Source organism: Tamandua tetradactyla, chromosome 3 (assembly GCF_023851605.1).
Source record: "Tamandua tetradactyla isolate mTamTet1 chromosome 3, mTamTet1.pri, whole genome shotgun sequence".
Taxonomy (NCBI): Eukaryota; Metazoa; Chordata; class Mammalia; order Pilosa; family Myrmecophagidae; genus Tamandua; species Tamandua tetradactyla.
In genome coordinates, this window is record NC_135329.1 from 47,623,206 (window position 1) to 47,646,593 (window position 23,388).

Sequence of the window (23,388 nt, forward strand, 5' to 3'; positions counted from 1 at the left end):
CTAGATTGTAAAAGGCCATGCAGCTTCCTCTTGGGTCACTAGAATACTCCTTAGAACTTTGAACTACCATGAAAAAGTTCACTTACTCTGAGGCCACCATGCTGTGAAGAAGCCCAGGCTCCTCGAGAGTCCACGTGTTTGTGCTCCAGTTGACAGTCCTAGCTAAACCCAGCCGCCAAGCCATTCCAGCACAGGCACCAGACATGTGAGGGAAGAAACCTTCAGGTGATTCTGGGCCCCAGCCGTTCAGTCACTCTCAGCAAGAGGCCATAGACATTGAGGAACAGAGACAAGCCATTTCCTGCTCTTTCTTGTCCAAATTCCTATTCCACAAAATCTATAAGCATAATAAAACAAATTGTTGTTTTACACCACTATGTTTTGGGATGTTTTGTTATGAGCAATAGATAACTGGAACACATGCTTTACCTCATTATAATCACAACCACCCTATATGGTTAAGTAAATATTATTGACCATATAATTTACATATGGAGAAACTGAAACTCAGAGAGATTATGACTTGTCCAAGAAAGCCTAATAATAAAAAGTAGAGCCACAATTCAGATCTGTTTTTTAAATAGCAAATCCCATGTTAACAGACATAAGGTCCATTCCCATGGTGTGTTAGTTAGATTCAGTTGTCAACTTGGCCAGGTGAGCATGCCTAATCTTGTTGCTGCGGACATAAGCCAACGGTACGTGAACCTCATCTGTTGCCAATCACATCTGCAGTCGGCTAGGAGGCGTGTCTGCTGCAATGAGTGACGTTTCACTTAATTGGCTGGTGCTTAAATGAGAGATTGCAACGTAGCACAGCCTAGCAGCTTGGCATTCCTCATCTCAGCACTTGCAGCTCAGCCCGGGCCCTTGGAGATGGAGAAAGAAATCACCCCGGGGAAAGTTGTTGGAACCCAGGGGCCTGGAGAGAAGACCAGCAGAGACCATCCTGTGCCTTCCACGTAAGAAAGAACCTCAGTGGAAAGTTAGCTGCCTTTCCTCTGAAGAACCAACAAAATAAATCCCCTTTTATTAAAAGCCAATCCGTCTCTGGTGTGTTGCATTCCGGCAGCTAGCAAACTAGAACACATGGCAAAAGTCACACATTCCTCTCCCCCACCCAAATACATTTCTTTATGCCCTTTCCTATTTATGCTATAAACTTTCATTCACTGTCAGTCAGAGAGCGGGGTGATTTTCCCTAAGTTCTTTTGAAACTCCTAATGCTTTCCAGGTAATTGGCCTTGAAAGTTTTTAACAACAGATGACTAATACAAGACTCAAAAGTGTCTAGGTTATTTTCTGAATTAAGCATCAAAGCAATCCCCAAAGCCAGATTCAGCAAATGGGTGAGTTTCTCCATTCCATGTTATTTGTAAGGTGTTATTGTACTGACACAATGCATTATCCGCTGGCATTTTCAAAACCATTTGCATTGAATCTGGAGAAACAGAATTTCAGTAAGTCCAGGAGCACATTTCAACATCCAGGGGAAAAGATGGCTCATCCTGACCTTGGGAGAGCCTAACGTTTGGGATTTGTAGCAAAGGGCACGTCTCTCACCATTGCCATTCCTCACCAGCCATCGATGCTGCTCTCCGAGGCATCACATGAAGGAAACTGCCAGGCTTGTGCAAGAAGAGCTAAGAATTATTGGCCTTGCCTGATCTTAAATCACTACGTTGGTGACAGGCATTCCTGAGCATGACGCCTGAGGAGTGCCCAAGAAGGTCAGTTTGGCAGGTCTGGCTGTTAACCCTATATGAATTGCAGGAGCCAGCTAAACTCAGTCACTCCTGCCTTCCTTTGCCCTCCCTTCCTTTCTCCCTCTCAAGGAGACCCTCGACTCTTGGAACTGCTGCTCTATTGCTTTCTGTCCTGACTCTCTACTTGCAAAGAACTGCAGATAAATACCTCTGCCCACGCTGAGATCATCCAACACCAGCATTGGTAATTACATACCACTTGTCTCTCCTTTGAAGAGGTAGGAAACCAAAAGTGGTCCTTAGATATGGCCAAATAGATGAATGACAGCTTGTCCCCAAAGGCTTTCTTGTGCAAGTGATGTACTCCAAGGGCAGGTTGTAGTTGATCATTATAATCTTGCAGGTATGTCATGTGGTGGAGAAGTTAGGCGAGATTTACATTATTTAATTCCATTCCTCCTCACACACTTGTGATGTGGGCCCCATTTAGAAACCAGAAGGAATTTGTTAAGCAATTGTGTGCCCTGCATTATACTGGGGGAGGGGGGGGCTAGTGGGGTGGAGTGGCATCACCTTCTTACATTTGTATGGATTATAAATCACTTTCCCTCATGTATTCTCCTCAATCCTAGTAAAAACAAACAAACAAACAAAACCAGAAGGAAAAAAAAAGCCCTGTGAGTTTGGTGGGGGAAGGACAATGATTTTTCATTTCCCAGAACAGGACACATGGATTTGTGGTCCTCAGACTCCAATCTCCTAAGAAACACCTAGAGGGCTTGTTTAAAATGCACATTCCAGGTCCACATCAAAGAGCTACTGAATCAAAATCTCTGGAGTCTGCACCTTTTTAGGTAATCCTACTCAGATTTCTTTTTGAAAAAAATGTGGTTTAAAAGATAACATTCTTCAGGCTTCCATTCTCAGACCCTTCTCTTTCCAAATCCTACTCTCTGGGGGAAATTTCATCCCCTCACTTGTCCCTACCATTTGAACACTGTTAAGAGTCAAGGGTTTCTCTCTAGTCCTCTCTTTTAGCTCCACTCATATTTCCAGCCACTTGCTGAGCAACTCCACCTGTATTTTTTGCCAGCATCTCAAGCTTAATGTACCTAAAATTGGATGAATTATTCCCATTCTCTTGTACAGACAACAAGAGCAACAAAAAACAATGTATTTTCCCTCCATTTCCTACCAGAATTAATGGCATCACCATCCAATGAGTTAAGCTAGAAATCAAGCTTGAAACCCAGAGACATCCCTGGCTCCTTTTTATCACTTGTGCTCCACACCCAAGCCTTCCCAAAGTCTGTCTTTTCACTCCATCCTGCTGTCTAGGTTCAGTGCTCTTCTACCACCTTTCTCTTCCCCTCCCAAGCACCCCTTAATTCACTCACAAGCATGGACCAGGCACTGCTCTAGGCACTGGGAATGAAGAGATGACTGAAACCCTGAAGGATCTTTTATGTTGCTGCCAGAGCTTCTGAATCACAGATCCAACCATGTTTATACATCTCTGCTGGTTCCTCATTACCCCCTGATTATGACAACTAAGACCCTTCACAGTTGAGCTCTAGCTTATCTCTCTACTGACATCTTTTTCCCATAGCAGCTGTCTACAACTGTGATAACTGTACAGCATCATTGATACCTTGCTGCTGTAACTTGACTCATGCTGCCTCTGCTACTTGGAAGGCCCTCCTCCTACTCTTTACTCAGCACACGATAGCTATGATGTTTGGAAAAATTAAATGGCATGCCAGGAGAACCACCCAGTCCAACTTGTTCTGGAGCCTTTAGGAGACAGAATTATTGCCATAACTTAAGAAGGTTGAGGCCACTCCAGACCCTTGCCGGAAGGACCCAACCACCTCTATCACAAACTAGCTGTGTGCCTTTTCAGGGTAGACAGTCCTTATTTGTAGAATGAAGAGTTTAAATACACTGACAATCCCCTCAGTAGCAGTGGCCCAATGGAGACAAATAAGAGTCCAACCAACAGTACAGTAGCTAAGCTGCTACAAATCTCACAATTTCCTCCCGGACTCAGAAAATACCCTGGAATTGTTATGAAGGTCAGAGGCAAGGCTCCACACTGTGCCTGAGGCAGGGAATCATTCCCTTCAGCCTTGGGCTGGGAATTTCCAGATTGTGCACACTTCAACTCCAACCACATCAGTGATAGAAGGTCCTCCCAGCCTTTGGGCAAAGTTGGCCAGGGTTATCTTATGAGCAAAGTCTCCACAATTCACCTTCTCTTATTGCAAACCCTGTGAGTGGAGGAAGCTGGAGGAGCAGAGAAAGCCAGGATTCCCCATGACCCCAGCAGTACGATCTTGGGCACACTCCATGCTCATGATGAAACATGTCAAGACTGTTAAGCAGATCTGGTAAATGCTTCTTTGGTTTCATTTTAACACATTGGAAATCATGACTTCATCATCTTTGCTATATAAATATTTTAAGTTGCTTTCTCTAGATATAGAACATAAAAGCAAACTATCTAAAATTGCCTGGGCACCTCTGCTGCTGCTGCTGCTGCTGCTGCCGCTGCTGCCTGAGGATCTGAGAGCAAATACATGAGCAATGTTCCTTTCCCATCACCTCTGGCAAAGTTGGCTTTCCCAGCTCCTCTTCCATACATGCGGGTCTCCAGATAAAACCAGCTTGTACTTAAAGTGTTTTGATAGTCATGTCCCAGATCAGGGCAGTCCCTTCTGCTTAAATGCTCTAACCCTCACATTCCCATTTTCCTTCCCATTATCTGGCTAACTTGCTCTCAGGACCCAGATGAGCTGCCAAATCCCCTAGAAAATTTTTCCTGTCCACTTTTTCATCTACATGCTAAGTTTGATGTTCCTTCTCTGAGCTACTATACTTACTTACTTACCTCTGTCTCAATCTACATCACACTATGTATTGTCTCCTTCTCCCTTTTCCACTAAATCTCAAAATCTGAAAGGATGGACAACTTGCCTCTAAATTGGCATATCTAAACTTCCAGGAAGGGGTGAATGTTTGAGTAAGAGTTTTTCAAACTGGGATATCCTCCTGTACTTCTTTTCTTCCTTGAAAACTGCTATTTGTATGGGGGAAATGTCACTGATGGTGTGTGCTGTACTGAGTGTAATGTAGACAGAGAGCTGGTTAAGAAGTACTTCACTAGACAGTGAAACATTCACCCTATTCTTATCTGAATCCACAGCCCCTAGCCTAGCACTCAATACACAGTTGCCTGATGAATGGTGGCCAAATGAATGGACATTGTGCTATAATGGTAAGTTCTTGTGGTCCTTTGTATAAGTAAATAACAAAATGTTGGGTAGTGGAACTGAAACATGTTCCTGGATCAAAAGAAAATACAAGGATTATATTTGTCCTGCAGGAGAAGAGCAATATGTAAGGAGAGACTATTGTCCCCATAAACAAGTGATGTAGTGGCAAATCTGAATCATTCCAACCACATGCAATGCAGTGGGAAGAGCACAGAACTAGGAGACCTGGCTTCCTCCACCCTAACTCACTATGAGCACCAACTTAAATCCTTTTTAGAACAAGGCATAGTATGAATGGATGAAGGAGGGAAGAAGCAACTGAACAAACAATTTGCTGTGAGACCCTAGGAGAGTCACATCAGCTTTGTGAGCTTCAGTTTTCTCATTTGTCAAGTGAGGATGGTACCATCTGGTGGCTTGGACCAAAAAAGTTGAGTTTAGAAGCAAGAGCATCTTTGAATATGCTTTGTAATCTGCAAGTTTGCAGGGCTAAGGAATGGATTATTATATATATATTTTTTTTATTTTATTATTTTTTTGTTTGTTTGTTTGTTTGTTTTTTACATGGGCTGGGGCCGGGGATCGAACCGGGGTCCTCCGGCACGGCAGGCAAGCATTCTTGCCCGCTGAGCCACCGCGGCCCGCCCTTATATTTTCTTTTTATGAACTTTTAAAAGTAAATGACTGCTAAAAAATAGATGAAGATGACTAACATGTCAAGCGTAAGTCAAGTGTCAAATTTATGTGCTTCTTTGCTGACACTCCCCTCTTTCCCTAAGACCATCCCCCCCCACCACAAGGTACAACATACCTTATGTCAGTCTTCCTAAGAGGCAATGTGACTGGATTCACTGTATTTCTTCATCTCTCATCCTCCTTGCAGCATGTGCTCACCTCCCCTTTTCTTTCTTTTGTTTTCAGACCTCTACAGAGCAACTTCCTTAGTCTAATCTACACTGGCTCTTCCTCTTCTTGGCTAAAACACAGTATTCATTTCTCTCATTTGCTTTCTAAACTCAGGGGTACTTAAGCTACCACTGCCACTTTCTCTATATTAGTTCAAATGTTCCCACTCACCAGAATATCAAATACTAAAATAGGAGCAATCTCAGCAATTACCAGTCTGGTCCTTTGGGTTAGCTGACAAGATGGCTCAGACTCAAATAGGGAAAGTCTCCTTCTAGACCTTTCCACCAGGTTGAAGTCAGGGGATCTTGCCCTCTCTGGTCCATTCCTTCATCTGCATCACCTAGTATAGTGTCTAGCACCAAGTACCTACTTGATAATTGTGTGTTGAGCTGAATTTGCTCAAGGTCAAACAATCAGTTTGTGGTAGCATATAAATTTCCTTTCTGTCTCAGAACTCTTTGAATAAAAGACTTAACAGATTAACACTGAATTTAGTAATAATCCCATTGCACAAGTGTGTAATAAATATAGTCTCTATACATGCCTTTACACATTTGGATTTGTGTGTGTGTGTGTTTGTGTGTCTGTGTACATCTGCCTTTCCACTCCACTTACAAGAAATACCCCCATCCTTTGAGGCTTATGCAAATCCTTAGTCTTCTTGCTTCGTGGTCCCTTGGCATTTAGATTTCTTAGAAAACTTACAGTATCATAATTATCTGTGACTTGCTTGTTAGCTGTTCCAATATGGGACTGGGTCTAAGCTTATTTTGGTGTGCCTAAAATGCCATCTAAGTTCATGTGACTTAATGAAATACTATCTTCATGAAGCCTTCATTGGTTCCCTCTTATCTCTTTATTGTCCCCCACTTGATTCTGAACAGGATTTGAAGCAGCAGATTCCTTAACTGGACCTGATTTTGCTCCCCTCCACATGGGCACAGTATTTGGATCACAGACTCCTGACAGCACTCCTCGTCTCTGCCTGGAAACACCGCACCTGCAGACTTGACTTATTCTCCCACTACCGAGAGCTGAGAGCTCCTTGTCGGCAGGAATGGAGTTGTCTGCATTTTTTCATTCCTCGGACCACCCAGTGTCAGTGCTGTACACAGAGTAAGGAGGCACTTGATGGTTTCTGAGCACTGTTGGAGAGAGCTGGTCAATGGGGGGACATGAAGGAATTATTATGCATGATCCTTCCCTCAAATGGGCAATAGTCCCTTGAGGAAGCATGCCCCTCCCCCACCCCACCCCCAAAAACACTAGAAAAGATGAAAGGAGATTTAAATATATTATTAAGATGTGTTCTAAAATATTGACTTAAAAATCTTTTTTAACTCATACACACAAATTATTGTTAATCCCTACAGAGTCCATTATAAGGCCTTATGTGGATTTTTATGACCCAGGAAATCTTCAAATTATTTTCAGAATTCTTCCTTTAGAACTCTCAGAGCTACTTAATGAGCCACACTAGAACACCAGTCTGTTCATTTTGTAGTCACATCACATTTTTATCTCTCAACAATCTACCCCTATCTGATGACCCATCTTCCCCACAGCACTGCACAGTGTAGGGTCCAGAACAATTCCTCACATGAAATCTTTGTAGAAATTTAACATTAAAACAGATGAAGCAAAGGAGTCCTAGGAGACATGAAACCCCCAACCCCCAACAAGGCCTGTCTTCCGAGTGGCTCCCCTTTCACTCTCTTCTCCTCTTCAACACTCAAGAGGCCCCCCAGAGCCTATGGGTTCTATTGAACCGCCTGAAAATCACTATAGGCACAGAGTAAATCCCTCTGAATCTTAATTTCTTCATATTTAAAATCAAGATGCTGTTACCTTCACCCATAAGGGAGGGGGTTGTTAGCATTTTGGATAATGGCGCATAGAAGTCACATATTGTTTCTTCTACTGCCTTCTCACCTGTTTCTTGATAGCAAACTCATCCCCAATGAACAACTGCCACCAGTATGGATACGAGTGTGTGCTCCAGATTCTGAGAACAATTTCCAAAGCTGAGTCTATACTCTTCTATAGTCACATCTGACCAAAGACTCCAAAAGATGCCAGGAAGTGGGCTAGGGAGTAGTGCTATGCATTCTGAGTGGGGTGGAGGAGAGGTTGAAGGTATCTGTGTACTGGGAGGGCTTCCCTGAGGCGAGAAGGGGCAGAACCTGAAGCATTTATCTCAGGAGTGAGGATGGGAGAGGCCACGTGAGAAGCAGGATCTGAATGCACACAGAGCATGTCTGGAGTTCTGTGACTGGCCAAGTTTCGCTGTACTGGAGATGAAGCTGGAAAATAGGTCAGGGTCTACTGAGGGTCTTAAATACCAGGTCAAGAAATGTGGGACTTACGCTGTGACTAGTAAAAAGCCCCTATGGTTTATAAGCCAGAGCGGGCACGATGTACAAGTTTTTTAATTTAAAAGAAAATCATTCTAGGGGCAATGCACGAGATAGCAAGTGCAGTGGGCCCCTCTAGTATGCAAGTGACTTTCACGGAAAACCCAGTCTGAGTACCAGAAACCCAACACTATCACTGTTGCTTTGAAACAAAAGGGAGTGAGCAAGGATCCCCGCCCTCGGGGCTCCTTCCTCCATCACTAGACAGCTCCTGAGATGATCCCAAGGAACCACAAGGGCTGAATGTATGCAGTAGAGTCAGGGAAGAGCCACGGAGGAGCTAATATGTAGGCTGGCTTCTGGAGAATGAGTAGAATTTTGCCAGGTGGAGGAAGGAAAGCATATCCAAGGAAGAAGAGACAGTATAAACAAAGGCAGCACTCATAACATTAGTTATACCAAAGAAATGATGATGATGATGATGATGGAAAGGCAGGCTAGGGTCAGATGACTGAGATTGAACTGTTAGCTGTAAATTAGTAATTTACAAAACAATTACTAAATGTTTTTTACATTTAACATTTTAAGTCACAAACTTATGTAAATTGTATTCTATGTACTTTGATCTTCAGTGACTCTTCAATAAACCACAGAGAAATCAAATCATCAAGGATCAAGGAATACTAATTGATCACAGTCCTTGCTACCAGTTACTGAGTCCACAAAGATCACAACTAGTGTAACTGTGCTGGCTTCAGTCAGTGACTTGAGCTCTGAGCCCCCTAAAGAGTTCCAGCAGGTCAGCCAATAAACTGATAAGCACGCGTTTTTTTTTTTTTTTAAATCCCTTTACATTATAGAAGAGGATAGCAACAGAAGTTAGAAGAATAGAACTTGTCAAGTTAGTGATAGAGTGAATAAAATAATCCATCCTGTCTGATTCTTAGGAAATGAGCTTGTATTTACTGTTTTATACTTATAAAAAAGTGTCTGAATTCATTGACAATGTAGAATACCCTCACAAGTCCAATTTTACTCTATGTCTATAGAGAAGATCTTGTGGTTTGCAATGTATGAAAGCAATTAATAGCTTGCATTTTTCACTTATTTCACAAAAATTCAGATCACATCCAAGGTGGTCTTTAAATTATCCATCTCTCTATCCATCAAATATTTCATCTTAAGATAGGGAAAGCGCTTTTGGGTTATTTACTGGTATTTCCCATAGAAGCAAACTTGTGAAAGAACTAAGGAAAGGCAAAACTCAATTCTAGGAATACCCCAGACTTGGTGGCTCCAAATTCAGACTTTACAAAGGAGGATTTGTAGAACCAATGATACCTAATAGTGCTTTCAGATATGACCCACTGGGACAAATGCCAACATGTCAACACACTAAATTGTAAAGAGAATTTTACTTTAATAGAGGGATTCCTCGGGCTTCAGAATATTTCAACCACAAACTGACAGAGTCCATTCAAGGGCAACTAGAAGACTAGAACCTGGGAATTTGCTGAGTTTCACCCATTTCATTTCACTTTTGTTTTGTTTTGTTTTACTTTGGTTATGGAATTTCCAAGGTTCGTCTATACTCATCCATCCATCTGATACAATTTGGAGCACCAACTACACGCTAGGTTCCGAGGATACAGTAGTGAACAGAGCAGACACACTCCTGCCCTCAGGGCACTTACAGCCCGGCAGGAGAGCCAGCCATAGTATTAAAATTTTAATCTTGAATTGGTGAAGTGTCTCAAAGGAAAAGAAAGTGCTACGAGAGAAAATAACAAGAATATCTTTAGAATGAATGACCAAGGAAGCCCCTCTGAGAATTTTAACTGATTCATGAAGGATGAGAGCAGTTAACCCGACAAAAATCAAAAGGGAAAATACTCCAAACAGAAAAAAACAGCAAGCCTGGAGTGTGGAGGAATGGCAAAAAGGTCTATTTGTAGCACCCACTAGATGGGCAAGGAAAAGTAAGAAATACACCCCACCTTCAAAGCGTGATAGTTTCCAAACTATCATCTTCCCATAGTGTTGTGCAAAGCATGTCACCTTCTGGAGCACTAAACCTTACACGGCTCCCCCCTGCCTATTGAATTAAAAATCATTCACATTGGCCCTTTCCAGGCCTATCTCCTATACTCACCTCTCCTACAGAAATGAGTTTTCTGGGTTCTTAGAGTTGCTACCCCACATCGTCTAGTTTTACTAGTGCACTCACTTCAGCCCCAAGTGAAATCATTTTCATAGTTATTGTTCTCCTTATTAAACTGAAAATTCACTGGGGGCACTTGCTATGAATCCCTCATTCTTATGTATACTCATCTGCTTTCTTTTTTCACTCTGGCTGCCAGGAGTAAGCTAGAAGCCCAGTTACGTTCCTGGTCCTCATAAAATTTCCTCCTGCTTTTCCTATATGATTTCTGATCTTTTTAAATTTTAAAAAATATTTAAAAATAGAACATGTATATGCATCCCTTTTAAAATTATCACTAACATCGACATAGAACTTAGCTATGTCAGGTACTATGATAATTGTGCCATGTACATTAATCAATTTAATTGTCAAAAATAGTCCTACGAATTATAAGCATCCTCATTTAACAATACAGTCCTGTGAACTATAAGCATCTTCATTTAACAATAAGAGTAACTGAGGCATCCACAAGGGAAGTGACTTATCTAAGATCACACAGCTAGTAAGTGCTGAGTCAGGATGTGATTTCAGGATGTCTGGTTCCAGAATCTTCACTTTTAGCCACTATACCATGTCATTTCTTATGAGTACCTTCAACCTTTAATAAGTGAATACTCATCTTCCTATCCTTAAAAGAGCTCAATAAATGTTTACCGAATTGAACTGCAACTCATTTGAGAAATAGATTAAACAAGGAACAGTTGAATATAATTAAGCACTACAAGGTATAAAACTGACTATAAGTGCAGCATGAATTCGAGAGAGGGAGAGATCAATGTGGGCTGAAATGACTGAGAAAACTTTATGGAAGAGGGGGCATATTAGGTCAGGCTTAAAGGATAAATGGGCTTTAAATCAGCGGAAAGAAGTCCGATGGCATTTGGGGTGGGAACAGCATGAGGAAAGCTAGGGAGGCAGAAAAGGGCAGAATGTACAGGAAAGAGATGTAAATAAGGTGTGTTTTTGGTAACAATGGAAAGTAAAGTTGGATGAGCAACAATAACACAGGTTCATTTTCTTATGTAAAACCCTTGCGGCAAGGTGTGTTTCAGAATTCAGAATTGTTTGGATTTGAGAGCCAACATGGTGCACACACTGTGCATTACATAACAACACCATACATTATGTACAAAGAAGGGTCTGGGGTGGCGCTCTGTTATCACCATATGGAAATTTCTCCAATAAAATGCATGAATTTCATACTAAGTGAGATACATAAGGATTACACCTCAGTTCTCCTTTTGCTGGTGAAAAAGCTTCATTTGCAGTGTTTTGTGATTATGGAAATACAGAATAGGGATCGTGGACCTGTAACTAATTTTTCAGCTGTCATGCCATCTGCGGTCCCACTAAATCTGTGTTTTGGAGAGGCCCCACCATTCTTTGGGCATGGGAAAGCTAGCTACATGGTCCCACTGCCTCAGTCTGGACAAAGGCAGACCTGGACAGGCTTCCCAGCACTAATTCATTCACTCATTCAACCAAGTATTCAGTAAGGGCCATATGTCGGCCAAGCGTTGTTCTTGGTGCTGGGTACAGTATTGAAGATGTGGTCCCTCCTCTAGCGACCTCTCCCTGTCCAGTGGGGAAATAAATTAACAAATCAATATATTCAGCAGGGGTTATCTCTGAAAGGAATGAGCAGGGCACTGTGATAGAGACTAGGGAAAGAGGAGGCTCTCTGAGGTGGGACCGCTCAAGGAAAATCAGGAGCCAGGAAAGTGGAGAATGGGAAGAGAAGTGCTTTCTGTGCAAAGGGATCACTGCATGGGGAGGCCTGGGAAGGAAAGAATTGGTCATGCTTGAAAAACCGGAGTCTAATTTGGGGCACCAGGGATACAGGAGCAGCAGATGGGGTTGGAGAAGAAGACAGGGGCCTCCGACAGCAGTCACATGCTGGAGTACCACCTTGGCCTTTCGGTTTTCCTCACCCCAGACTTATCAAATAGCAAACGACAGCGCAATGCACTGCCCCCCTTCCTTGCCTCCTTCAAAGCTCCAACCAGGGGACCTAACCTTGCTGGGCAATTCATGTTTTTCCACCAGACACGTTTCAAAGACATCTTGTTCCAATCCTGCCCGGAGTGCTTCTTTTTTTTTTTGCCTTTGCGTGCCTGCCATCCTTGCCTTCCCTCAGCTTTTCAGTTTCCATCCCTCGCTGAAGATTCTGAATCGATATTCCTTGGTTCTTGTCTCTACCCATTCTCTTTTCAGTCTTTTTTTTTTTTTTTTTTTTTTTACTTTTTATCCCCTTTTTGCTTCCCCTTTTCCCTTTTCTCAAAACCTTCATATCATTTCTGTCTTCCTTGCTGCCTTGGCAAGGAGAGATGGATGGGAGCAACCTTGGAGCCTGTTTCCAGAAGGGACGAAGGACCAAACAATTGCGAGGTCCGTAGAAGGGCAGAGGTTTGCCAGGCCCTGCTGAACTGGTTACGCTTCTCCATCCTAAATTTTTTAACCGCTTAAAAGTTCTTATCGTCAACTAAGATCCGCCCTGTTTCAACTGCCACCTATTGGGAGTAGTTCTGTCATTCAGGGGCACTTGATCATAATTGTCCATCAAATGTTTTAAAGATGGTCACCTTGCTCCTGAACCCCACCACCTCCCGAGCTCTTCTGTATTTCAGACTAAATGGCCTCAGTTCTTCCAAACGCGTCACACAGATTATGGATATAGACGGCTGCTCTCCTCCAGACAGGTTGCAGTTTGTCAGTGTCAGCCACCAAGAATGGCACCCACAATATTCAGTGAGTGTGTGGCTTGGCCAGCGGAGAGCATGCCCAGCTCTGCAGCCTAGATGTCCATTAGCATTTGGGGGCAGCCCCATCAGCCCCATGCTTTTTTTTTTTTTTTTACAGCTATGCGGTCAGAAGTTCTCCTGTTAGAGGAGGGAGAATGGATTTCTTTCTTAATTAACATTAGCGTCCCTTCTCAGTCACCTGGCCACCAACAGAAGGGGGAGGAGGGGGAGAGAAAGCGCTGACCTGAGCAATCTTTAGAGCAGCACTAACTCATTGGGCAGCATATGCCAAAAAGGTTTAGTAAAAAATGTTAAAAGCATTGATCTCAGGCTCAAAGCACAGCCCTTTGATTCTAAATTTAGCCTTGCCAGGTCCTTGCTGCACGAGCCACCCAGGTGGAAAGAGTGGGATTAATAATGATCTCCCCTGCTTCATGCAGCCAGATACGAGTGATGAGCAGCAAGTCGGGGGCTCATGCACAAATGCATTATGGATGATATCAATCTTATCTGCCACTGACCTTGTAAACGGCAGGCCGCAAGCGATGAGTCAGAACGGCACCCATGCTGCACAGAGGGGAGGTGCCAGGTAGGGGGAAGCACCCCGAAACCTCAGGCTGTCCAAGGACAAATTCCTTTCACCCCATTCCCCTCCCCCACTCCCAGTAATAAAGGTTAATATTACAATCACTTATTCTTGTGCAATAAGAATCATGAAGCATAATGAAGCATAATGAAGAAGAACGACTTTAATCTTAAAAGATACTGTCTAGGAGTTCTCTACATTCGGTTTTGCCCTCACCTACCCCTGCCACACAGAATGCTGACTAGGCGGTTGGGGCTTAGTTTTGAAATAACTTGGATCCTGGTAATAAAATGTGCAAAATATTCTCTCTGCATACACAACATTTTTTTCTTTGCATACTATGTGGCAGGGGTCACATTTCATTCTTTTTCCATGTGCGTATCCCCTTATTGCGGCACCATTTGTTGAATTTTTTTGTTTTTGTTTGGTTTTTCATTTGCTTGTTTTGCCTGGGAAGTGCATAGGTTGGGAATTGAACTTGGGTCTCCCACACACCAGGTGAGAAGTCTATCACTGAACTACCCTTGTAGCCCCTCTGCATTCACTGCATTCTAATTCTCTTTTCACTGTCTTATTTAAATAAGTTCATTAGGGCTCCATTTGAATAAGTATTGCAAGGAGGGGGGATAATCCAAAAGGTTTCATGTGAAGGAGATTAAGATGGCACAGCGAAAAGAGGAATATGCTACAAATCAGAGAATATCTGGCCCATTCATTTACCCTCAGTTGTTTTTGTGTGTGCGGTGTTGGGGGAGATGCCTGGTCCAGAATCGAACCCAGGTCTCCCACATGGAAGGTGAGCATTCACCACTGAACCACCTGTGCACCCTACCCTCAGTTTTCTAATCCTTAAAATGGGGATATTTGCTCTATTTAGCTCACAGATATTGTGAAGGTAAAACTATGTAATGAATTTGAAAGTGTCATAGACTTTAAAAATAGAAGAAGCATGTATTACTCATCAATACTTGATCTGTTTGATGCTGATGACTAGTTCTAAATGTGCAATAATACATTTTGGAATCTAGTAACTTTATATAAGCTAAATCTCTAGGACTAGAGCTGTACTTAGAATTGTTCATTAGATTGCCTATCCAAGGACATCATATCTCCCCTCTCTATCCTGCATTATCAATTTTCCCCTCTCTCCTGGATTACTCTATCAGCAAACATATAGACACTTTTCCCTTCTTAAAGAAGAGAAAGAATCTTTTTATGGCCTCATATCCTCTCGAGTTACAATCCCATTTTTCTGTTCCCTTTTTTAGCAGGACCTTGAAAAAGCTGTTTATATCCTGCCTCCAATTTCTTTGCATTCTCTCTGAATTCACTGGGCACCCTTACCTTCCCACCAAGACACATAAGTCTAACAATCAGCTTTCAGCCCTCAGCTGACTTGCCCAATCAGTTACATTTGACCTATTAAATCCTTGCTTTACTTGGCTTCCAGAGTTCCTTCTAGTTCCCTGACCACTCCTTCTCAGTCTTCTTTGCTGGTTCCTTTTCTTCTTCCTGACTCCGTAATGTTGGATGGTGCCAGAGCCTGGCCTCCCATCTTCTCCTTCTCTCTACATTAATTCTTTTAGTGATCTCATCTGGTTCCAGGGCTCTGAACAACATCTAGCACCAATGATATATACATATACATATATATATATAATTTATATATCCAGTTTGGACCTTTCTCTTGAACTCATATATCCAAATGTCTACTCAACCTCACCACTTGACTATTTAATAGGCATTTCAAACTTTAGAGCCCCAAAATTAAATTCAAACTGCTCAGTGCCCCATTCCATGCCCCACCTCCAATCTGCTCCTTTCAGTCTTTCAGTCTCAGCAATGATTCTAATTGCTCAGGCCAAAAGCTTTGGAGTCATCCTTAATTCTTCTCTTTGCCTCATACTCTGTTTCTAATCTATCAGTAAATCCTGATGAATCTATCTTCAAAATATGCCCAGGATCAACCACTTCTTGGCATCTCTTGCCATCTTTATTTCTTACCATCTCTACTACCACTCTGGTCTAAGTTACTACCATTTCTTACCTGGGTTGTTGCAATTCCATTCTAATTGGCCTCAAAGCTTTTGTGTTTGCTAACCTACGATCTATTCTGATCAAAGCAGCCAAAGTGAACTCTTAAGTTATGATTCCAGAGAATTCTGGTCCCCAATAAGATGGAATAAGCATACTCCATCTTGTCTCCTTCATTGAATGCATCTATAAAACCCAGACAGAATGCATGGAATGTTTTTTTTTGTTTTTTTTTTTTGAGGCCTCTGAAAAGTAAATAGCAGTAGGCATACCAGAAAAGAAGACTGTAATTTATAGTACCACTAAGTCAGTGGTGAGTTTGTCACTACTTTTTCCACTCTGTGTCCCCTTGGCCTGGGTTCACAAAGGCTGAACCCTGAAGCGGGCATCAGCAAGGACAGAGAGAGCTCCAAGAGAAGCCATCTAGTTTTGGCTTGAGGCACTGAAGACGGTCTCCTTACATCAACAGAGAGTGGAGGAAATCTGTCTTCAAATTTGCTCTGCTTTCTTCCCTCTCCCACTAAGCAATTTTGTGGTGGCAGCTCTGGCAGGGGCCTGCAGATGCCTAAAACTCCAAGGAAGGGGAACCTATTGCTCTGATTGGAGGTGCTGTGGCCCCAAGTGGGTGAGGTGAACATTTGTTGCTTTTATTCTCTCTCCTGCTGCTTGGTCCCAGACAGATGCAGTCCTGGAAAAGGCATGGCAGAGCAGCATACAGAAAACCCCATTTAATGGCAAGAGGACTGAAAAGGGAAGCCCCAGAGAACCGGAACATTCTAGAGAGATGACAGAGGAGGAGGAGCTTGTGAAAGCCATCCCATAAAATGGTTTAGAAACTCCTAGATGGCAGACATATAGATCAACAGAATAGAACAGACAGTCCAGAAATAGACCCACGAAGACAGCCAACAGATTTTTGACATAGGTGCAAAGGCAATTCAATGGAGAAAGAATAATTGTTTCAACAAATGGTGCTGGAATACTTGGACATCTATATTAAAACAACAACAACAAAAAAAAACCACAACCTAAACTTCAGACCGTATTTTCAAAAATTAACTCAAAATGGATCATAAATCTAAATGTAAAATGTAAAATTATAACACTTTAAAAGGAAAACATAGAAAAAAATTTTCAGGACCTGGGGATGAGTAGAGATGACACCAACCACCTGATCCAATAAGAGAAAAAAAAAACAGATAGATTGGATTTCATCAAAATTTTAAACTTTTGCTCCATTGAAAGACACTGTTAAAAGAACAAAAAAGACAAATATTTGCAAATCACATACCTGACAAAGGACTTACATCTAAAATATGTAAAAGAGTCTTCAAAATTAAACACACAATTAATTAACAAACATCTTAAGTTTTAAAAAAGGGCATCACCAAAGAGGATATCTGGATGACAAATAAGCACAACATCACTAGTCATGAGGAAGATGTGAATCAAAACAATGAGATATTGCTACACATTTTTAGAAGGCTAAAATAAAACAGAGAGACACCACCATGAGCTGAAGAGGATGCAGAGAAACTGCATTACTTACACATTGTTGGGGGGAATGCAAAATTGTATATCCACTTCTGGAAAGCAGTACAGCAGTTTCTTATAAGTTAAATAAATACACACTTGCTATATGACCCAACAATCTCACTTCTAAATATTTACCCCAGAGTAGGGGTTGACAAACTTTTTCTGTAAAGGGCCAGGTAGTAAGTGTTTTAAGCTTTGTGAGTCATATGGTCTCTGTTGTACCACCCTACTCTGCCACTGCAGCACAAAAATAGCCATAGACAACATGTAAATGAACAAACATGGCTGGGTCCCAATAAAACCTTAATTATAAAAACAGGTGGCAGGATAGATTTGGCTTGCAGTTCACAGTTTGCCAACCCCTGCCCTAGAAAGTGAAAATTCATGTTTACATAAATTTCCATACACAAAGATTTATAGCAACTCTATTCATAATAAAAAACTGAAACCGATTCAATGGTGAATGGATAAATTGTGGGATCTTCAAACAATAGAATACTATTGAGCAATAAAAAAGGAATGATACACACAGGAACTGGGAAAAATCATAAAAGCATAAAAACACTGCGTGAAAGAGGCCAGCTCAGAAGGCTACATACTGTAGGGTCCCAATTATACAATGTCTTGAAAAGACAAAGCTATATTGATGGAGATCACATCGAGACTGCCAGGGGTTGGGGGTGGGGGGCACACTGCGACAATAAAGCAAAAGAGATGGCATGAGGGAGTTATTTGGGGTGATGGAACTGGCCTGTGTCCCGACTGTGGTGACAGTAATGAGAATCTATACTTATGTTAAAATTCAAAGAACAGCACACCAAATAAAAAACCAATAGCCCTATAATTCCAAATGATCAATTCTTGCCTTGGATCTTAGGCTTTCAGTGGCTTCCCATCTCACTTAGAATACAAGGCAAAGTCCTTCAAGATCCTGCCTGACCTGTACCTCATCTCCTACAGCCCTGTTATCACACTAGCCTCCCCTTTATACCTCCAACATGCCAGGCTTGCTCTCACCTCAGGGCCTTTGCACTTGCTGTCCCTCTGCTGGCACATTCTACCTGCAGATCACCTACATGGCTGAGTCCTTCAGCAGATTTGAGTGTTTGTTCAACTGTCACCTCCTTGGCCTTCCCTTCCCAACCCATTCAGGACTGTAAAATAATAGCCACCTACCTCATCTCTTGCTCCCACTCACACCACCAGCAGTTCCTATCCATCCTCTACTCAATACCTCTGTAGCATGTGCCGCTATTTTATCTGTAATATCATTCACTTGATTGACTGATTGATGGAATGTTTCGCCAAGAATAAGACTTCATGTAAAGCATTATTCACTGCTGCATCTGCAATATCTAAAACAATACTTGGCACATGGTAGGCACTCATTAAATATTTGTTAAACAAAACTAAATATTTTCTCTCAAGTAATAGCAAACTGAAGGGAGGACTTTCATTAAAGTTGAAAAACAGAAAGGCTGATGGGCATAAGAAACAACCTATTAGCTTCCCCCTTTCCACATTGCCCCCACGCCACCACTAAAAAAAAAGAAAAAAGAAACAAAATCCAAGACGTGGCATTGTGTACCCAATAGTTTCTTAGAAGACAACACACAAACAAACACTCCAGGGAAAACAGGACTTCATCAGGAATGTTTCATCTTTATATGTTTTATAAAAGAAGAGTTCTTTTTTTTTTTTTTTAGATTGAAGGGAATTGTAGAATAATTAAATCTCAGTACTGACTGGAGACTGTGAGCTCCTTCAGTCCATCTCTCTCATTACAGACGAGGAAACTGAGGGAATCAGAGTGGAGAGAAACAGCATCTTCAAGATGCCCTGGTCAGCTGCCGGCCATCCAGGATCAGAGCCCAGGGTTCTCTCCACTGACCTGGGCTTCTCCAGGCCTGGGGCCAGGGCAATAGGCCTGCAAAGCACAGTCCCACACAGACCCACAGATAGGAAGGCTGCAGGATTGGCATCTTATGATTTTCAAGGAATAATGGTATGGTGGCAGATTATCTGAAACTCAATGAGTTTAAGAGAATGCTCGATAATACCCAATAGACAAAAAAAATCAGGCACATAATCATTACTTCTTGGAATGATAATGATAAAGAACCCCATTTACAATGCCATCAGCACTATACCGATGGGTATACAAAGAGATTAGAGAAAGCCCACAGGCTAAGCATGAAAGTGCAATGCTCATCACTAACACATTTCGGGGGTCCTGAGACTTTTATGGCTCAGTTCCCACAGAGCCCTGAGAGCCTGGAATTTGGGGGTCAGGCTTCAGGACACAAGTTCTTGTGCCAATTTAAGTGCCTACCCATAAAGCTTCCTCAGGGAATTCTACATTCCGTCCGCCCTTCATATTTTTGGGCTGGGACAGAGAACATGAGCAAAGATCCTGTGATGGGGCCAAATGAGGAGCAAAGGGCTTGTTGAAAGAATGCGCCAGGAGTCCATGCGACATGACCTTATTTATTTTATTTCTTTTTTTTTTAATCTCAAGAGAAAGATAATGTTATGGAAACAGAGATGTAAAAAAAACAAAGGTAAAACGCCCAACATTCTTAAACAGAAAAAAAAAAACCTAGCAGTGATTGGCTAGACACTAATTTGTGTAATAATGGGAGAGGGGGAGAAAATGATATTCCCATCATGGTTTGCAAAGTGTTATCTTTCCATCTTCGATGAAGGCAAACTTTGTTTTAGGTTCTCAGTTTGGAGAGTTGGCAGAAACTTTATTATTATTTATATATGCTTGCATTAAAAGAAGGCAAAATTGGTTCTCCCAGAGAAGGATCTATTTGGAAAACTAATTACCTCCAAATAGCTGCAAATTTTTGAGTCTGCCAAGAGGATAAATCAGGAATGCTGGCCAAACAAATTATAGCAATATGTGATATTTCAGGGCTCTGGGAACCCTGTTAATAACAAGTCTTCCATCATAACTTAAGGAGGCAAAGAGCCATGGGTCCGCTGAGGACCAGTCCACGGCATACACGCTATCTTCATGTTCTTCGTAGGTCGCGATGACGCTGTCCTGGAGGGGCTCTTTGTTCCTAGAATTTAACAGAGACACAGACCATAAGCGAGGCAGTCAGTGTGTCCCTACTGTCTGAGAGCACAGAAGTCTCGTCTTCAGAGCTGGGCTTCTCGATCAAAGTGCAGTCACCCATGAATCCCAACTAGGTAGGGCCATGGGAACTGGCGGGAAGGACACAAGATGTCCAGATGGAAGAAACAGGTTCAAGTCCCTGACCCTTGGTTTTCTCATCTGCATGATGGGAATAATTACAATGACCTGTATGGAGGCCCAGTAAGAGCAGCCATGCAGAAGCTCATAAACTCTGACACAGGTTTGAAGAATCAGAATTTCTTAAGGGGTTTATGGAAATGAATGCTATTTGATTTCTCTGGTCATTAGAACAGTGGGGGCTAGGGTATAATATCCTGTCAGATTTATGATCTGGGTCTTCTTTGTTTCAAGATAGTAAGATGTTCACTGAATCTGGGTAAAAGAATGATTTAAAAATCCCAATACTACTGAGCAGAAAGGAACCTAGAGATCAGCGAGTTCAACCCCTTACTGTGCAGGCAAGGAGGCTGAGGCCCAGGCATGTGCAGTCCTGCTCAGGACAGGGAGTGTCAGTACAGAGCTGGGCCTGGGTCTGACGACTCCAAAGGCCACTGCTGTCATAAGCAGCTTCACAGACCCGGAGAGAAACTGCTCAGCTGGAGTAAGGAGAATGAGAACACAGAGCCTGCTCACTGGTTTCCAGGCTGGGCTTTTGTAATAGCTCCATTTAGGATGTTTTCCAACTTAATCTCCCTTTAAATTTGTGTGACATTTTACCTTCTCTTGGGAATCTTACCAGATGATCCAGCTTACTTCTCTCTCCTTTATTATGCACATCACATAATAACTACAGATTTTTCTCAACACACCAGTATTAGAAAGTAAAGAATAGGGACCGTTCCTGCCTGTCCCAATAAGAAATTACTGGGCTTTCTATTCTGAAGGCTGACATCCAAACTCTGCCCCTGGTGCAGGAGAGCCACTTTTTAAAACCTGACACAGGCTTCTTTTGCACTTTCTTTCCATTTGACAAAAAAATTCTACTCAATTTATATATACTATATTACAAGTACTCTTGAATTTTCTTGCAGGAAAATACTGTTTTTCCCCCAACAAGACAATGCACTCCCTTAATAAACTTCCGTTACTAGACTTGAGCTTTGTGTTCTGATAATCCCCTAATAAAGCAGCACCAAAATCCAGTCTTCTCAATAATGGACTTAGCAGCAAGTCAACTGATACAGGGTGTATTTTCTTTTTCTGAATGTAATAGGATAGGTGGACAAACAATGGAAGAAGAGAATGAATATCAGGATTGCAAAGGAACAAAAGAGCCTTGGTGCTTTTTTGCCTAGGCACACGAGCAGCCAGCAAATGCTCCCTTCCTTGCTGACACAGCTTCTCTGAGACCATCTGCAGGGAGGACACTACACCAGTGATTCACACAGGTTCCCATTAAGGAAATGGTCAGGTTTCTCCTCTACTAGGGACTTCACATCCAGAGGAACTGAAAAACACCTGCTTTGGCTATGTGACAAGATGACTTCACAGAACACAAAATCCAAATTGTAATATATGGTAGACTGCTAGACTGAAACCACTGCAACTGTTTAAATATTATTCTTTGGTTGACCCATGTTTCTAAGTATTTGGATAGAAAAACAACAAAGGAAAAATAAATTGTAAACTACTATTGTGGAAAAATTTTCAAATACAGAGATATTTCCTCCCAAAGTAGCTCTAGGTGAGCTCAGATAGGCAGAGGAAGAACGATCCAGGCAACAGAATGATATAAAGAATCTTCAAAACAGTATGATAAAGCCATATTGCATTTTAGGGCTCAAACTGTTCAATTCAATTACTTTTTATGCCAGAAACTCCTTTCCCTGGAATCATGGGAGTTTGAATTCTCTGTGTTAAGATCTGAAAACATGCTCACTCACAATATGGGAAGTAATTGGCACAGATGAAAACAAATCTCCACGCAAAAAAGTGTTTCCTTTCAATATTTACTATTGTTGACAAAAGAAAGAGGATTTTACCTGCTTTTTTCCTCACTGTGCAAAGAAGCGAACAAGTCTTACAATTAGTAGCAGTCGGTCGCACTCGGGTCAGAGCCAGCAGCCCTGGGCAAAGGCCTTGAGAGCAGAAAGTGCACCGCTGCTCCACCCCTAACTAGCAGTGGGACCTGCACAAGTTCCCAAATCCCCACATGTCTCAGGGGGTCCTGCCCTTGAGTTCTCTCCCTGTCATGGAAGCTATTAGGATCACATAGCAGACTGCCTAGGAAAATGGTTACTATGGTTAGGTTCATACGTCAGCTTGGCCAGGTGATGGTGCCCACTTATCTGGTTAAGCAAGCACTGGCCTAACCATTACTGCAAGGACATTTCATGGCTGGTTAGTAAAATGGAAGGCTGGCTTATTAAATCTTCAGCATGTTGATTCCATCCATGGCTCATTACATCTGCAGTCAACCAAGGGGAATGTCTTCTGCAATTAGTGACATTTAATCTAATCAGTTGAAGGCTCTAAAGGAGAAGTCAGAAGAAAATCTCTCTCTCTGCTTTAGCCAGCCAGCCTCTCCTGCGGGATTCATTAAGACCGTCATCGGAGCTGTCAGCTCATGGCTTGCCCTGTGGAATTTGGACTCATGCATTCCCACAGCTGCATGAGACACTTTTATGAAATCTCATATTTACAGATATCTCCTGTTGGATATGCTCTGTTTCCTTAGAGAACCTTGACTAAAACAATGGTTTTTTTGAAAAATAAATAACCAAGATGGTGTTCTGCTAAAACATGTACTGTGGCTTATATCACACTTTGCTTAGTGTCTAGAGGCAAAGTGGTATAGGAGAACGGAGTAGGATTGGGGAGTGAGAGGATGGGGCTCAAGTCCCAATCCTGTCATTTACTGGCTGAGTATCTTTGAGCAAACCACTTAACAACTGTG

The 23,388-nt window shown here is 42.1% G+C and overlaps 1 protein-coding gene across 7 annotated transcripts in view; it reads right to left on the reverse strand.

The window, feature by feature from the left end:
* Positions 1–19,363: 19,363 nt before the first annotated feature.
* Positions 19,364–23,388, reverse strand: part of EIPR1 (EARP complex and GARP complex interacting protein 1) — a 242,379-nt gene continuing 238,354 nt past the window's right edge. For 3 of the 7 annotated variants that reach the window (XM_077153073.1, XM_077153075.1, XM_077153074.1), the window contains one exon: positions 19,369–20,415. In XM_077153073.1, coding sequence (XP_077009188.1) covers positions 20,241–20,415 — 175 coding nt within the window. In that variant the 3' untranslated portion in view covers positions 19,369–20,240. Of the gene's footprint in view, positions 20,416–23,388 lie in introns of all 7 variants that reach the window. The other 4 variants (XM_077153077.1, XM_077153076.1, XM_077153071.1 and 1 more) reach the window with 4 other exon arrangements.